Here is a 17,229-nt window from a genome sequence, read left to right as displayed (position 1 = left end):
ATGTAAAGGTTTCTGGAAGGGACAGACTTTGGGTGCCGTGCATTGATGGTGATGGAAAGGGAGAAGCAGGACTGAGTGGTTTGTGGCAGAGGCTGTGGGTTACCACACTGGGAGTGCTGCTGGGAACAGCTTTGCCTTCTTTCCAGGCTGGAGATGTGGCAGTGTGTTTCTGATAGTGGGACGGTCTGAAACAGGAGATGAGGCATCAATGAAGCAGGTGTTCTCCTGGTACAGGCTGGGGATGGGTCAGACAGGCTGTGGCAGCTTTGTGCTTCCCTTCTGAAACTGCTGTTCTGCCTCTGCCTGCATCAGAGGGCACAAAAGGGAGAACCGTTCCTTATCTCTTCCATTCGCTTTCAGTAATATCCTTAAAAGCTGTGATGTGTCACTCTGGTGCCTGGACAGGCTCCTCCTGTTCCCAGCTGCTGCTCTGGGCACTGCCCAGGCGCCCTGCACTGCATGCCCACCCATCGCCCTGCCCTCAGCAGCTGGGAGGGACCTCATGGAGGCAAACAGTGATGATGTTGGGATTTTTTTGCCTTTCCCATGGAGCGGTGAGGAGCAGCAGCAGCGAAGGATGATGGAGGAGAAGGGAGCAGCAGGCAGCAGCAGGCAGGAGGCCCCTTCTGGGAGGTGACAGTGCTGGAGCATTGGTGTCCCCAAGGCACTGCTCACACTCAGCCTGGGATCATGCCTGCAAGCAGAACTGACCCTCTGCACTGCATCCTGGCACAGCCCAGCTCCATCAGTGGGCCGGGCAGCTGATGGGAGCAGTGCCGGGCTGGTGCTCCTGCAGTGACACAGACTGGAAGAGACAAACAGCCCCAGCCCTGCTCTGATCAGTGAGCGCAATCTGCTGCTACAACTGCTGCTGGAGGGAGAGGGGAGGGAGGGGAAAGGAGAAGAGCGATTAAGTGAAGCAGGAGCTGCTCATTTGCAGATCTGTTACTAGGTCATGGTACCACCTATATCCTGGGTTTATTAAGGCTTATAAATGGAGCCTGAGGTTTGAGACCCTGGGGAAGGGGCTGTCCCTCCTGCAGCTGCCTGATTGCTGCTTCGGTTCTGCTGTGCTGCTAATGGGAAGAAAACTTCTCTTATCCCAAGCTCTGCTCATTTGCAGAGCCGCTTTCCCTTTTCAGCACTGATCTCGTGTTTGGAGTCTCCCCGTGGGCAGTTGGTGTGCATGCTCCACAAGGGAAGAGAGCTTGCAGATCCCTGTCTGTTTGCAGAGGGTATAGGCACTTTTTAATTCATTTTCATTTTTGCTGCTGGCAGTGTTGGGGTTCAGTGCCTTGTGGGTCCTGTCCAAGGTTCAGGAGCCCCATAGAAGGAGGCTGAGCTGGAGTAATCCATCCCAGGCTTTAAGCCCAGCCCGGACCTGCTCTGTGCCTTCCCTGGGTTCAGTATTGAGGCCAGCAGAAATAGCATCTCACTTCCCGGTGTCAGAGGAGGTGCTAAGTAGGACAAAGTTAAATTCGGGATTATTAGGAAGAGAAGAAGCGCAGATAATTCAATATGCTTTTGTCTGATGGTAACATCTGAGCACAAATGTGAAGAGAGCTGCCCTTTGCGGAGGGCAAGGCGAGGAGAGGTTTGCAGTGATGCAGTGAATTGTTGGGCAGCAGTGGGTGTTTGGGAGCACTTCAGGTTTCCCTCATGCAGATGGGGCTGGCTCCCAGCCTGCAGCATTTCAGCCCATGGAGCACCCAGCTGGTGCCAGCAGTGGTGCAGGGCTGGGGGGCATCTTGGTGCAGAGGAATTTGGGAAAGCACAGGTCGAGGTGTTCTCCTTGGTGGCAGCTTCATTTTAAGCTATATCAGAGTCTTTCCTAAGAGAGAGGCAAAGGCAATGAGTTTCAATGGGCAATAATTAAACGGAGACAGTGCACTCTGGAGAAAAGTATACTCTGTATAGAAACGTGGGAATCTCTGAACAAGAGGCAAAGCCCGGCACCAAGCTGTGCAATTAAAAAGCTGCAGTGAGGTGAGATACGAGATGGAGAGGAGAGAGATTCGGAGGCACTGAGACGTTTGGACGAATCACCGCACCCCGATTCTCTCCTTGGCTGCCCTTGGCTGAATGAACGCACTGCACAGCCCGTCCTGGCGGGCACTGCCAGCACCGAATTGAGCACAGTGGAGGCGCTGGGAGCAGCAGGGCTGGGAAGTGGGCTGTGTCCTGCAGGATGAGCCCCACATCCTGGCTCATGGCCGGGTCAGTGCTCGTGGTGCTGGCATTGCTCCGGTGCCTCTTTGCTCGCAGCCAGGGATGCCACGAAGGCGGCTAAAGGCCAAGTGCTGTCGCTGGAAGCCAGCTGCAAATTAGTGCACGGTGTGTGATTAATGTGCTTTTTAAATGCATTCATGTCCCGTCACACTGGCTGTGGCTCTTGTGTCACACTCGGTGCCCTCAGAACGTTTATTAGCCTTATAGATCCCCTGATTATTGCTTTCTCTTTTATAATTAAGCCATGAAACTCAGCATGGTGCAGCTTATGCGGCATTAATTCATGCCTGGCGTACTCTGCCTGTGCCCTAGGAGAAGGCTAAATGCTGGCAGCTGGGCTGCTTGCTGCACAGTTGCTATTCTGAAATTCTTTAATATGATTACAGAAATAACAGTCTGCGTGCATATGGGTGACTCGGGGCTCAGCACTGCTACACGCAGCAGCAAGACGTGGTGTGAGCTCCCCACATCAGTGCTGTCAGCTCTGCTTTGCTGTTTGCTGCTCTCCCTTCTCAGGACGAGTGAGTTCTGTTTCTCTTCCTTATGTCCTGGCCTTGGCTTAAGCCTCATGTAAGTAGAATCGAGGATTTTCTGTGGAGCTGAACGTTTACAGCCACTTTCTGTCAGCTGCAGCAGCTCTCTGAGTGTTTCCCTCCTGCCCATGGTGCAGTAGATCAGCACTTTGCATGGCCACATGGTGAGCTGAGCTAGGAACAACAATATCATAAACCACATCTATCTCTTTGCAATTTTTGTTTTCCACCTCCTGGGAATCAGATGTAGGATGGACTGTGCTGGGGTGGCTGAAGCTCAGCACTCCTGGACAGGAGATTGCTGCAGTGACCCAGCATCATGCTCCCAGCCACTGCTGGTCCCAGGGGAGCAGGCTGAGCACAGAGCTCATGAAAGCTCTGCTGGGCTGCTGCTGCTCCACTGGCAGTCCCTGTGGAGTGAGCCCAGCCCTCCCAGCAGAGCTGTTTGAGTGGGCAGTGATGGGCTTCAGCTGCTCTGCCCACCCTGGTTCTGGGCTGTGTGTGTGCAGGGAATCCTACCCAGCTCCAGATGCGAGGACAGCAGGCAGCAGGTGGCTGTGTCTGCTATGGAAGAGCATAGTGTCCCTCTTCTGTTTGGGAGCAGCAGGAAACAGCCTGGAAGTGGTAGGAGTGTGGACACAGAGTTCCTCTGAGCACAGCCAGATGGCCGCTGTGATCAGCACTGCATCTGGAGCCGACGGAGGTACACAGTGACAGGTATGGCTGCTCCCTTCTGCCTCTCCCCCAGAGAAAACCCCGTGTTTTACAAATTGCACATCTGCTGGCTGTGTCACACAGTGCTCCCTCACATGTAGCCTCAATTTCAGAGAGAGTCTCCCCAAATCTGCATTGAACTCCCTATACTTACTGTACTGTCCCACTCCATAGTATGTGCTATTTATACTCACGCTACTCGCGTTATCAGTTATTACTAATCAAGCTGTTTATGCAGAGATCCAAATGCTGACACATCTGATCTTAAAGCTTCTGCTCCAAGAAGCAGTGCCAAAGCCCACGAGCAGGATGCAGCGCCGTAGTGCAGCAACTCTTTGCGCTCAGACGTTTCCATGGAGATGGATCTTTGATCTCATTGCAATAAATGAAGGGTGGGGAAGACGCTCCCAAACTCGGGAGGAAGGCAGTGCTGATCCCCCCAGGGTACAAGTTCCCAGTGCAGGAGCTGGAGAGGCTGGAGGGCTCTGTTCTTCTTTCCACAATGTCATATCTGCAGCACCAGCGGGGTGAAGCCGTGCTGCAGCACACACTGGGGATGTGCCACTCGCTTGGCCAGACTGCACCTCTGAGCTGATTTAGTGCTGCTGAGGATCAGACCTTTGTCTGCGCTGCAGTGTTGTCTTTGTGCCGTGTGATTCATAGTGCTTTGGTGCCAGGTCAAGGCACGCTGTCCTGACTGTTGAGAAACAATCCGAGCAATAAGGGGAAGAGCTATGAGAATGTACAGCTAACTGGCTGCGCTTCTGGATGAAATAGAGAGCAAATTCACATTTTACTTTGGAGGAATGTGCAAAAGGGAAGTGTTCAGTATGATAACATGGGAACGGTGACCAAAGGCAAGAGCCAAGCCTGCGTTATCCATCTGGATGAGCCCTGATTGTGCTGGCATGAGCTCTGTGCTGTGAGAGCTGGCAGCAGGGTCAGGGCAGCTCCTCCCAGTGCTGGCAATCGAGAGTTGTGTGGATGGAGCTGGAAGGGAATCCGTTAGGATAGGGCATCATTCGGTTCAGCAGTGGCTTGCAGTGAAGGTGGGCATGTGCTGACGGGTTCTGCATGCCGCATTGGTGGGCAGAGGTGGTCTCTTGGGTCTGTACTGTGTGTGCACTCAGGCAGCTGAGCGGTGTTTGTGATCCTCTCCTCCCTTGGCAGCTGGGTGGTGACACTTCCTGGTCACTTCCTGCTTTTCATGGGGCGCTGATGGATCAGTCCCTTTGTCTCTGCTGCCAGCACAGCCTCAGACTGCTCCTGCAGTGTGTGGTAGCATGCAGGGTGAGCGAGAGGTTGCACAGAGCCTGCTTGCAGTGCTGATGTTTTTCTCTTTCCAAAGCATGCCTTGCTCGGGGGCACTGAGCTGCCAGTGATGCCCATTGCAGTCTCTCCTCTTTGGGGATAAGCAGTTCTCCACCCAGACAAAGACCATTGCTCACGATCTCCTCATTCCCAGCCCTGACAGGAGCAGGTGACCCCTTTGTGCCCTGTAGGACTTCAGGCTCCCCAGCCTGGCCACCACTTCATGTCAATTTAAGTTAAAATGCTTTGTTTATGAGGACGTACGTTGTTTGAAGCTCTGAAAAAGTTACGGTCTTTTTCCAGTACAGCAGCTCTGCTCAGTGTTAATCGTAGCCATGGGTTTGCTTGGGAAGCTGATGGGCGGATTTCTGTTGGGTTTTGTTGCTGTTGATTTTTCCAGTAACCATCGGTGCCAACACTGTCATTATTTCCTGTTGACCAGAATGGACCGTTAAGCCAAGAAGGCCGTGCTGTTGTCCTGTGCATCAGTTCAGTGAGGAGGAAGTGGTGGGAAGAGCGAGCAGCACTAAAGGTTCTTTGCAGCCTCCCTTGGTGCGGCTGGTTTGGGTGCATCAGCAAAGGTTATCGGATGGTACTGAAAAGAGTGCTTTTTCCCTCAATTCTATGGACAAAATGGGATTGCTGTGCAGCTCCCTGCATCCATCCCATGGCTGTTCAAGCCTGTATGGACGCTGTCACTTAGCAACTGCTGTCAGCTGTTTCTTTAACTGCTGCTTTATTGTTGGCACATAACAGCAGTTGTAACTGTATGACCAGTCCCACAAAGGGTGTTTGTACACCATGGCTCACAGGTGTGAAGATGTGCAGCCCTACCACAGCCATCTTTAAGATCCCAGTGTTACTTTACATCTGACCCCCAAACGGGACCAGCAGAACCACTGTCCCGCACCGCACACTCCCCCCTTGCACACAGTGTAACCACTGCGTGGTGTGGGACGAGCTGGGGAGCAACACACAGTGGGGCTTTGACCTGGAGAGGGATGCATGACAGCCATCTTCCCAGCCCTGTGATGTGGTCGGACAGCCTTCCTTTAACCAGAACAGCTCCCTCAGTGGGGCAGAGACAGTTAATGGATGAAACGTCACCGGTACTGTACCATCCCGTTCTGCATAGGCACTCAGCTTGTTTGAAAGATGGGTTACGTGCACGGTGTGTCCTGCACACAGAGAAGCAGCTCTGCCACAGGCTGTGGTCTGGCTGTGCTACGTTTAGCAGTGCTTTATTTCTCAGCAGAGGACAAAACCCACAGTGCTGGAGGGAAATGACACAGCACAGAGGTGTGGCTGCCGATATATTTTATCATTGTTAATTGCTGAGAACTGCGGTGAAGCTGCCTGATGGGTTTCCTCTGTAACGTGTGGTGGCTCTTAAAAGCCTTGATGAGCTTGTGCTGGGAGGTAGAGCAAACCTTATGAGATGGACAAAAGAAATTTCTAAGATGTGCCTGAGTTGGTCTGCACTCACAGAGCACACATCTAAGGCGTAAGCAGCAGCCTCAGACGCTTCTGGCTCATTCTTTACTTCACTCATGCAATTGGCATAACGAAGCAAAGACTGTTCTTTGAATTATAGATGTCCAATGTGTTCAAACAGAAAACTAACAACTATTCTTGTGACAGCCCTTATAAAGCTGTTACTGGCACAGGGCTGTACTTATTCTCTGCTACGTCAATGTGAGTCTGAGCAGTGAGAGGATAAATCTTTTTTTTCAGTGCTTTGTTGATATGTGTTGAAAATGATCCTTGGAATTTCATACCTGTGTACAGATCAGGCAACAGAACTCACGCTGCACCCGTTCAGATACGGGCTGAAAAGAGCTTTGTAATCCTCTTTGTTCACAGTACTTGTTCTCAGAGATGTGGGTTTTTCTCATCTGTGATGCTCTGCATTGTTATCACTTGTGTAGCTGCTGCCTGCTGCCCACAGGCCACATTAAAGTAACTGACAGAGCTGAGCGTTGGTGCCTGACAGGACATGAGCCCTGTGCCTGGCCACAGCCTTTGCTGAAACCGTCTGTAGCATCCATATGGGGAAATCTGCCTCCTGCAGGGACTGCACAGCTACAGCCCTGATGCAGCAGAAGCTGCAGTTCCCACAAACTCATCCCAGGACAGCAGTGTGCAGCTTTCTCCTCTGCCCATCCCGACCGCCTCGCAGCCCACCTCTCTCTTTCCATCCCCCGAGTCCTTGTATGGCAGCAATGTAGAGTTTATGGAAGGACCGCTGTTTTCATGATGCAAAGTGCTAAGTAACAAAAGCATACTGAAAGCTCGGTCCAGTGTGTTGCAGGTAATGAATTTGTTTCTAGGAGTATGCAATAGCTTGCTTTCAGTCACCATTTTTCATTGTTTTTTTGTTCCATTACGCAGGCAGGCTCTGCTGCTTTCTTAACATACTTACAAGTTAAAAACAGAAGAAATGCATTTCTTTATTTACTTAAAAAAAATAAAACAGGCAGATCAGTTTATCAGGAAATATACTTAAAAACAAGAAAAAACATCAGTGTTAAAGCAAAGATTTTTCTAATACCTTTAACAGCTAACAAAACTATTCCTTTTTTTTCTGTTCAGAGTAACACTTCCTACTATCTCCTCTCACAAAAGACTTTGGCAGCAAAAATTCTCTTCACAAGAAACCTGTGTAAGTACCATTCCCGCAAAGCAAAAGATGTATTTAGTAGCAGTCGGCTTCATTCTCCTCTGCAGTCCCCACAGTAGCAAGGATGTCCTCTAAGAGGGACTGGGGGCTTTTCTCCACATAGTCACTACATTTATTTAGGTCGTTGTGTAGTTCCACTAAGTCTATTGTTCTCAAAGCTAACATCATGCTCTCTGGATCTTGAAAGTCTACTCCATTACCATCATCTGTGGGGAAGTTCTGGACCAGAGAACCCTGCCTTAGTGTCCCTTGTAACCAATGAATGCCATGTCCTGCAGATAAGTCTCCAGGCCCTTGTAAATCTGTGGTGCTACTCTGACAGAAATGAGATTTTAAGGCAAGCAGTATATCACAGGCTTTCTGACCCACTGGCTTGTCACAGTCACACAAAGACCGAAACAAGAAGCTGAACAGGTTTGCTCGGCAAAATATCTGCAGTGGCTCATTCTGACAAATGGAACTAGTGACTGCAGATGAGATAGGAGCATAAGGGCATTCAGGAAGGCCAAATCTGCAAAACATATGGTTACAGAAAATTTGAACCAGTTCCAAACAACCAAGTTTAACTTCCCAGTCTAAGTCATGCGCTGTGGTCTGGACGACTGTAGAGACAAACTGCTCTGTCTCTTCCAGTTGACCTGTGCAGCTCTCTTTCAGCCACATGGTGAAGACGTTCATCACAGCTCTCCTAGGAAAGCCCTCTGGGTCTGTGGACAAGATTTCTTGAAGCTTTGCCACAGTTTTCTAAATGTAAAAAGACAAAGAGAAGAGGAATATTAAAAACAAACGAAAAAGCACAACAAAAAGCAGTAAAATAACGTGTAGCTCTGCTTGTGTCTGCAGTGGATTACACAAAGTCATACCTCTTTATTATATTGATTCCCTGCAACGGGTGACTCTGGAACGAAGAAGTAAGTAATGAAGGCCAGGTGTCCCATAGCAGTCACAGCGCTCGCTCGCACATAGCTCTCTGGATCCTCAAGAAGATTTTCTGTAAGCTTTGGCACCTCTGAAGATAGGAGAGACTGCCTGAACTCATCATGGTCTGTAAGTGAGACAGCGATGCAAAGAAGTGAGGCTTTATTCTCTCAGAGCATGAACTTGTTTCCAATGCAAACAGTGGTTTGTGTTATACGAGGATGCCCGCTGACTGCAGGGAAGCTGCCAGTGAATGGAGCTGCTGCTCACAGGAGCACGGACACTTTCTGTCAGGCTCCCCATTTTGCAGCAGCTTGGTGACTTCCAGTCATGCCGTGTTTGACATTAGAGTTTGGAAAAATGCATCTACAGCTGTTTCTATTGGTGAGAAAAAATTTGCTCCAGCTAAATCGGAGTGTGGTTTCAGCCCCATCAAGCAACTTTTGTTTAAGGGAGGAAAAAAAAAGTCATCCCTTACTACTGTCAAGCCAAGTGACATAGTTTAATTTGCTAAAGCTATCATTAAGGAGGACACAGCAATTCAAATTCAACAGAATATAGTGTAAGTTTATAAATCTTTTTGACAGATTTTGACTGTGATCTGAAAGTAAAAATCTCAATTTATCTTTCCCTACCTTCCTTCCTTCTCCCTGCACTTACAGGTCAGAGGATGCTCCACAGGCCTGACTGACTTGTTATAACATTACAAGAAACAGTCCTCCAACCTGAACCATTAAATCTCTGTGCGTACCTCTCAGGTTTCTAATCAAGTTGGTGAGGAACTCCAGAGAAGAATCTCGTACTTCCCAACAAGGACTGCACAAACGCTTCTGCAGCACCAGAAATACATCTGTGAAAGCCAAGCGAGAGGCATGAATCGACGTGAAAGGTAACAAACCTAACCAAACCACTGTACAACCTCTGCACTGATTTATCTGATGCGATCCCTTTTGTTGATGCTGTGAGCCTCTCTCACAGTTCTTAAAAGCACTATATGAGCAGATACAACTAAATTCACCACAACTGCAAACAAACAAATCCTAAGTGCTTTAAGTGGGAAAAGCAGGTGAGAGCACATTTCAGATGTGCCACTAGTTGCTGTTTGTCCTAACCTGGATAGCTTTGTTACCTTGCAAAGTCTTCTCAGTTTGTTGCTGATTTTTGAAGAAGGACATTCCTGGCAAACTCATCAACCACTTGGACATAGCTTTAAATGATTTTTTCAGAACCTGAAGAAATATAAAGCAGATGTACTTTACCGCAGGAGAAGGCATTGTGGTCTTTATGCTAGATAATATTTTTTGGGGGGGACTCAAAATTAGAGTGAAATTGTCAGAAGAAATTAGTGCATGCACTTTCATTCTATAAAATAAGCCACAAATAAATAGTGCTTATGTCACATTTCTAGCAAACTCATAGACAGCACCTGTTCTCAACTTTAAAACACTGTGAGTGTCTCCAGCTTTTCATCTGCAGCTGTCACCCGAGTCATTTGGACAAAATAAAGCAAGAAAACAAAAATGTTACTGCAAAGATTTTATTACTTAACAGCAATGTCAAGTTGATTATATTGGTTCTACTGTTAGACATAGTGGCTCCTATATTTTCAAGAATACCTGATTTACTGGTGTGATTTACTTGCTCATTAGCATCTTAGCTATTTCCTGCAAGTCCCTCAGAACAAGCCTTTCAGACATTCTAATACTAACTGTGCTAAGAAACAACTGTTGTCAGACTGTTTCTCAGAACTATATTCCACTGGGCAAGCCAATAGATGTGGAGCCTTCTTTAGTTCTATACTCACAGTCGGAGTAGTGTTCGGACTCTCCAGGTATGCCAGAAGGACGTCAAATAAACTTCCCACAACTGTGTCAGAGCCTCAAACATTGAAAAACAAAGCAAAACAAAAACTCAAGAACCAATACTAAGAAAAAGGGAATAATTCAACTCTTCAAATATGGAATGAAACAGGATTATAAAACTGTTTTAGAGAAGAAAGCAAGCACAGTCCTTATATATATAAATACAGAACAGTAATTTCCAAAATTAAAATGTAAGTGCAAAGTTTAACTCACATTTCCGGTCAGAAAGTGCTGCAAGGGCATCAAGAGCTGACTTCTGCACTCGGAAGCAACCTACCAAGATTTGGCTAATCTTGCTTCCCAGAGGAGAAGCTGGAATCAGGAGGCCATTACAGAACTGTAATATTGTCACGACAGAACGTAGCAAAGATGCATAGGGTAAATTCACGGGCAAAAAAACCTAATGGGAAAAAAACACAACAAACTTCCATCAGAAGTTTCAAGCATACAAACTGAGCAAGAGTTTCTGGTAGAGACACAGCAAAAGCTGCAACTTCTACTGTCCTTACAGTAACATAATGCTACTAACTACAAACAAGTAATCTTTCTCTCTCCCAATGAACTATTGCATAAATGGAAGGTGATGCTTTTCACTATTTGGGAAAGAAACTCAATTCATGTTTTTCACTGCATCAATACTTGCCATAATGTATGGCAACTAAGCCTGTGAAGGTGGATGTAAAACTAAGTATGGTCCCTCTTTACTAGACTTAATATTCTTTTGTTAACCTATTGGGAATACATCCTACTGGATTTTCTAACTAACAGAACTCGCTCTTACCACAGAGAGCAGCTCCTCCAGATGAGCAAGAGTCTGACACAGAAGACTAGCACAAGATGACTTGGAGGACAGAAGGCTTTCAACAGCAGAGGGATCACTAACCGACTCATCCAGCAAACCTAGGGAATCAAAGAAGGGAGAAGCTCAGGCTGTTAGTGATTACAAAGGACAGCGATCTCCAAACTTGATTTTTAAGCTACTATTTTGAGGTGATGCAGTATGAAGATCCCTTCAAACACAACTGTCAGCAGGATGCTGCACTTCACCACAAACACTGCTACTGTCCTTGACTTTTTCTGTCCTTCTCCAGCTTTGTCTGAACCAGGCACTTACAACACTGGCAAACAGACTAGCTTCTAACTTTTCTATTGCAATAGTACCTGCATATTCCAGAGGCTGGAAGGCTGCTCTCAAAATACAGTCCATTGGTTGTAGGAGAACAGTCAGTGCTTTAATCCTCACAACTTGTGGGCTTCAAGGAAGAAACAGCAATTACCAAAACAAGCAAACTTCAACTCTTCCCCAAACGTCTATCCCCAAATGCTGAGCAGACTAGTGATTTTCACACAGGCTTGTAAAAAAGCCAGCAACAGGACAGAAATGAAATTACTGTCACAAGTCACGTGTTCTTCTGATTCTCCCTGGCTAACTGAAAGAGAGAAATGGTTCTGGAATTGATAAGCAGCCTCATCCAGCAGTGAAGAGTAAAAGCTTGTGTAAGAAGAGAGTTTAGATAGGCATTTATTGTCAAAACAAAACAAAACAAAAAAAAAAAAAAAAACCCACCAAAACAACAAAAAAAGCCAGTAAGACGTGTTAATTAGTCTGAAAGTAAGTATCTGTATGTGCTATAGTCATGTAACATGTGATGATTTCTCCATGCTTTTTCACCATCTAAAGGGAGAAGGTGCCAGTGGATTTCTCTGAGGTGCACAAGATGAAGCAGCGTCTTAAACTGCAACAAGGCAGAGTCCAACTGGATGCATGGAAAATACTTCTCATAGTAAGACTGGTAAAGAACTGGAACTGGTTGCCCAGAGAAGCTGTAGAACCCCCATCCTCTGGGATATTTGAAACTGGATTGGTGAAGGCCCTGAGCAACCTAATCTATCTCTTAATGTAGCCCTGCAATGCGTAAGAAGCCAAATTAGATCACCTATACTGCTTCCTTCTAAACTAAGTTTTCCTACGGTTGACAGAGATGCACGATGTATGCAAGACGCACCCTTCTGTTGGACAGCAGTTAAAGTTGTTACACTTGGCAGTGTTCATGTGAAAGAGAAAACTAACCAAATACTTCTGAATTTGACAGTCAAAATATCCATCTTAATCAGCCTTGGCCATAAAAAGTTAAAGGAGCTTTGTATTTCTGTCTGAGATAGCTGTCTGTAGGTAAAATGCGAAAGTATACGTGTGAACATGACACTGGCTCTTTTCATTTCAGCCTTTGAAACAATTATTCTAATAGCAGTGCCTGAAGTTTGTTAGCTATTTGCATGGTTCTCGCCAATCAGTCAACTGTATTAAGCAATATAGTGGAAAATGCAGTGTGGTGAATAAAACGACTCTCAGAAACACAGCAGAGATGTTGGGAGCATTTGCAGAGTGAAAAAATTTCATAGCAGCAACTCCTACCATCGGTGGAGTCTCAGAATTCCCACTGCCAAAGGACTTGATTGTACTGGGGTTAAGTGTTCCAGAGCAGATGTCACTAATGCCCAAAAACTGCCTTCAGTGTCATGAAACACAGGAGACCTGAGAAGAAAGAACTGTAAGTCATATGTCCTACTAACACAGATGGTATTTCTCATCACTGTTCCAAGACTTTCACCTTGCCATGTTTAGAAGAAGATCCGCCAGTATGTGCTGTGCTTGAACAGAATCTTCTGTCAAGAAGGATTCTACTTGCTTTGCCATGCCTAACCAAAGCACTTTAGTCCAAGGAGCTTGACAACTGCCAAACAGACTAGTTAACAGTTTTAATGACTGCTTGATGTGAGAGGCAGAGTTGGATTGAAGAGACTCTTCTATATGCCTTATAATCATGTGGGCACATGCTGGCCAGTCGCAGTCCTTTGCGTTGAGAGGTACAGTCAGTTCAGACCCTACAGAGAGGGTGAGCAAGTGCACCAGAAGTCGACAGGCAGCTGAAGCCACAAACAGGCTGGGATCCCCTTGCAGAGTGAAGATCACATCTATGCCTCCTGTGTGAAAACAAAACAAAAATCAGTGAAGGAAAAAAAAAACCAACAGTCTTCCTATTGTGGAGTCTCACTGCAGTCCAGCTGTATATGATTCTAATTCAAGCAATACAGAGGCTTAAATGTGGTTTGTTTTCTAACATTTTATTTTGTAGTCTCTGTTGCCTCTTCAAGTCAGACAGTCCTTAGGTACAAGCAAACAAAAAGATGAAAGTAAAATTTTTCAGATCTTCACATGTTTTATTAACTCAGGAACAGAAAATGACTTCACTGTAATGGTAGTAATATTAGGAGTGTTGAGAGTATATTTATGGAAGGTGTCTGTACCATCAGCAGACAGATCCAGTAAGGAAAGAAGGGAATTGCAGCAGCAGTACTCATTTCCATCACACGCTGCATAGGCTACTACCAATCCAGTGTTCCTGGCCTGTTTATATAGGGAATCCTAAAGTTGGTGTTAACAGCAGGAGAACTTAATAACCCATGTAAGAAAAACGAGACTGCAAAATGTGTCAAGAAATACACGAGATGAGTCCCTGGTTAATTTTTCAGCACTAAAATCATAGCAAAATGGATGGGAGGACTTTGGGGTATTACCAGTCCTGGAAGCACTTACCACCACTGCAGATGAAGTGGAGGGCAGACTGGTGCTGCACCATGCTGTGCACGCCCTCCACCCAGCCACTTCGCACAGATGCATCTTCCCAAGCTGCGCTGTTCAGAGGCCCATCCTCACCAAAGAGCCTGGCCAACAGCTCCAGCTGCTGAGGGCAGAGAACACACAGAGTAAACAGCAAGCAGAGGGGCTTCAGATGAGCAGAGAGGCTGCATGTCAACAATATAAATACTGCAGTGAAACCTTCTGTTGCTGGAATTTACACTAAAATAGAGAATTTTCAGATTCTCATGCTTAAACTCAACATATGTCCTTTTTATGGACTCAGCAATGTAAGGGTTCTACTGTTTGTTTTTTAAGATGCTGAGGAATAGTTACATATATATTAGATCCATTAGGCTGCTTTACGTTACACGCATCTCTTTCTCGAACCAGAGTTTTATACTGTAAATGCAGTCTGTTATATAGAACCGGACTTTATGAAGTTCCCTTGTTTTTGCAGGAAATCAACCTACTATGGCCAGAAAACTACATCTGTAATTGCAGTTTAAATCTAAAGGACCTGTCCAGGGATACATGATATTCTGCAGCTATTGGTGAGACATACTGTTATCCCATGTCATGTTTTGAACTGAAACTGAGAAGTATTACGTATGAGCACTTATAGTACTGCTTACTGCAAGACAAGCAATGAGATGACAGCAGCTTGACATGAGAACTGAGAAGGGTTATTATGACTGCAGGTTTTCATAGCCATATCATTGTTTGTTAACGTGTTGCACGCTTGCAAGAAGTCTTACAAGCAGAATCTACATTTCCAGGAGTCCTCAGTACAGGAGAAAGCAGAAGTGGGTACGTAACTCACCTGCAGGTGCATGAAGCTGTCTTCCACAGCTGCGACTATCCCAGCCAACCGCAGCGTGAAGGAGAGGACGTTCGGCTCCGGCTCCGGCAGCGCCAGCACGGCGGTGAAGAACTCTGTCAGACAGGGGTTGTCACGCAGCAGCTTCACGGTGGGCTCTGGTGAACGGGAATTGTCCAAGGACAGAAAACACCGTCACTGCGGGTAGGGCACGGCTGCAGCTCAACGAGCGATGGGACACCGCCAACTCGGGCTATCAGCGATTCTCGGGTTTACCTGAAGCCCAACCCCCGGCGCAGCCCTCAAGGTGAGCTCTCCCTCACCCGCTCAGACCGACCCCGGCCGTCCACCGGCGCGGCGGGCACTCACCGGCCTCCCTCAGCTCCCGGAACCAATCGAGCATTTTCTCCAGGCAGGTGTCATCGGAGCCGGGCTGCCGCGGGTCGGCCAGAGCGGCACAGACGCGGGGCAGCAGCCGGGCGCACGCACGGCTCATGGCGCGGCGACCCCGGGGTGACATGGCGGCGGGCCCGGCGTTGGGCTCCCCGTAACCAAGGGAGACTGCGTTACCGCCGTCGGCCGTAAAGCGAGCGTCGCAAAAGCCGGGCACGCTCCGTGCCTGCTGCTAACGTCGGATAAACGGTTTTTAACGCAAATTAAGCCGTTCAGGCTGAGTAGGGCCTGGCCGGGCCCGGCCCTCTTCGATTCCTGCCCTTCATGGCCGCTGGGTGGCATTCGCGCCCCGCAGCACGGCCTACAGCCGCCCCGCCAAGCCCCGGGCGGGTGTGAGGGCGCTGCCCCACGCCCAGAGCTTACTGCGCAGGCGCACGCTCGGCCCCGGAGCCTCGTTGTCGCGTGGTCTCGTTGCTATGGCTACCACAACCCGGAAGTGCCCCGAGCTGGGCGCCATGGCCTGAGGTCGGTCCCGCCGCCCCCTGAGGCCGCCCGCCAGCTATGGCCCGCGGGGGCGGCGAGGCGGCCGCGGAGGGGGAGCTGGTAAGGAGCGGGCAGCGAGGGGGGGGAGAGCAGCCTGGGTACGGGGCTGCTTGTGGGGCCGCGGCAGAGCACGGAGCCCTCAGAATCGTCGGGCCGATGAAGTAGCGGTTGCTAGTGGAGGAGCAAGGCCTCGGTCCGTGGCATAGGGGATGGATTGCTCCTTTCTGTCCCCTCTAGCAGTTCGGTGGAGACTTTGAGGCCTTTCGCTGAGAGTTGTGTTCTCATGTTGCCCGCCGTTGTTTTGCAAAAGCAAAGGGACTGTGAATGTTTCCAGGGACTGGAGTGCTTTTCTTGTGGCACCTTCCTACCCGGGTGAACGCTGTGCCAGGGCTGAGTGCCTTCCTCATTGTGATTCCCTATGCAACAGGCGCAGCTGTGTGGGGAGATCGCACGGAGTGATAAAAAGGCCTTAAAAATAACAAAAATAATATCTCGGTGTGGTGCAGGGAACATTGCCTCAGGAAATTAAAAGCTAACCGGCATACTGTGTGAGAGGCACGCGTGCCTGCTCTCAGCCAGCACAAAAAGCTGCTTTATCTGTGCTGTTGTTGTCAGCCTCATCTCTTTTTGTCAGCTGGGAGGCTAAAAAATACCTCGTCCCCTCCTCGCCTTTCACAGTGAGAGAGATCAGCATCTTTCCAAAGAATGGGGCTGCAGCTGGAAGCACCATGGAGTTGGCAGCAAGTGAAAACGTTCTTCTGTGAGGGCAGCGTACATTTGTGTAATCTGAAAGGGAAGTGGAAATTTTCCTTCTGCTGTGGATGTGCTCACGTTTGAGAAGCAGAAGGTTCTGTCAGCTCAGTGTGAGGAAAAATCAAATGCTTTTTTGACTTGGTAGTTTGTCCTTTCTTCTCAGCCCCATCGCTTCTTCAGTCTATTAAATGTTTCCATAGCGTAGCAAGGGTGGGGACAAATAAGAGAGGAAGGGGACAAAAGGATGAGTTGCTGCTTGACCAGGTGTGACTGGGGGGAGGCTCATGCAGAGCCTGCATTTTGGGAAATGGGGCACCTGAAGGCCCCACTGTGTGATGGTGTGCTCCAAAGTGCCTAATCTCTGTGGTTCTTGTCTGAAGTGACTTGCACTGTTAGCACACAGAACACAGAGCATGCTGTGTTTGCGAAAGTGGTGACTTGTTTCCCACTGGAATTTGTTGCATTCAAGCTCTGTTGTGTTAGTAACAAATTATTCTAGATATGTATTAAAAGCAATTACTTGGAGAGTAGCAAATGTCACAGTTTGTGTTTATTTCCCAGGGAGATGACAGCTTGTCTGTGATAACCTGTGAATCAGATGCAGAAATGGTGAGTTGTATTAATGGCATGCTGCAGATAAATGCCTTAAAAAGGCCTCTCAGAATGTTCTTGCACATGCTACACCCGTGTGATGGTTCCTGATCGATAAGACATCCTTCAGAGAGGAGAGCTTACAATCTTACTGCAGTGTAGTTTGATATGAAAATCTCTTCTAATTCCAGATGTAATTCTGGCTTCTAAATTCTCTGGGAGTTGTAGATGGTATTTGCTTC

The 17,229-nt window shown here is 47.9% G+C and overlaps 2 protein-coding genes across 7 annotated transcripts in view; one reads left to right on the top strand and one right to left on the bottom strand.

The window, feature by feature from the left end:
* Positions 1–7,217: 7,217 nt before the first annotated feature.
* BRAT1 (BRCA1 associated ATM activator 1) lies at positions 7,218–15,242 on the bottom strand. Of its 3 annotated transcripts, none has more exons than XM_025155196.3 (13): positions 14,984–15,242; positions 14,711–14,865; positions 13,846–13,993; positions 12,860–13,232; positions 12,664–12,783; positions 11,409–11,500; positions 11,029–11,147; positions 10,461–10,647; positions 10,190–10,263; positions 9,515–9,614; positions 9,137–9,235; positions 8,331–8,512; positions 7,218–8,211 (listed from the first exon to the last, which is right to left on the bottom strand). In XM_025155196.3, the coding sequence occupies exons 2-13, from the start codon at positions 14,720–14,722 to the stop codon at positions 7,483–7,485; spliced, it is 2,235 nt and encodes a 744-aa protein (XP_025010964.2). In that variant the 5' UTR covers positions 14,723–14,865; positions 14,984–15,242; the 3' UTR covers positions 7,218–7,482. The 3 variants fall into 3 exon arrangements, with proteins under 3 accessions (XP_025010964.2, XP_001233206.4, XP_004945200.2); XM_001233205.7 differs by having other exon boundaries at positions 15,077–15,242; XM_004945143.5 differs by having other exon boundaries at positions 13,846–13,990; positions 15,077–15,242.
* A 340-nt stretch (positions 15,243–15,582) lies between these two features.
* The window catches only part of IQCE (IQ motif containing E), a 39,922-nt gene continuing 38,275 nt past the window's right edge, over positions 15,583–17,229 (top strand). For 3 of the 4 annotated variants that reach the window (XM_025155199.3, XM_025155198.3, XM_414778.8), the window contains exons 1-2: positions 15,583–15,703; positions 16,958–17,005. In XM_025155199.3, coding sequence (XP_025010967.2) covers positions 15,662–15,703; positions 16,958–17,005 — 90 coding nt within the window. In that variant the 5' untranslated portion in view covers positions 15,583–15,661. The remainder of the gene's footprint in view (positions 15,704–16,957; positions 17,006–17,229) is intronic. The other variant, XM_046901001.1, reaches the window with a different exon arrangement.

Source organism: Gallus gallus, chromosome 14 (assembly GCF_016699485.2).
Source record: "Gallus gallus isolate bGalGal1 chromosome 14, bGalGal1.mat.broiler.GRCg7b, whole genome shotgun sequence".
Lineage (NCBI taxonomy): Eukaryota > Metazoa > Chordata > Aves > Galliformes > Phasianidae > Gallus > Gallus gallus.
The sequence above is the reverse complement of the archived record's forward strand: the minus strand, read 5'-3'. Positions and strand labels throughout refer to the sequence as shown.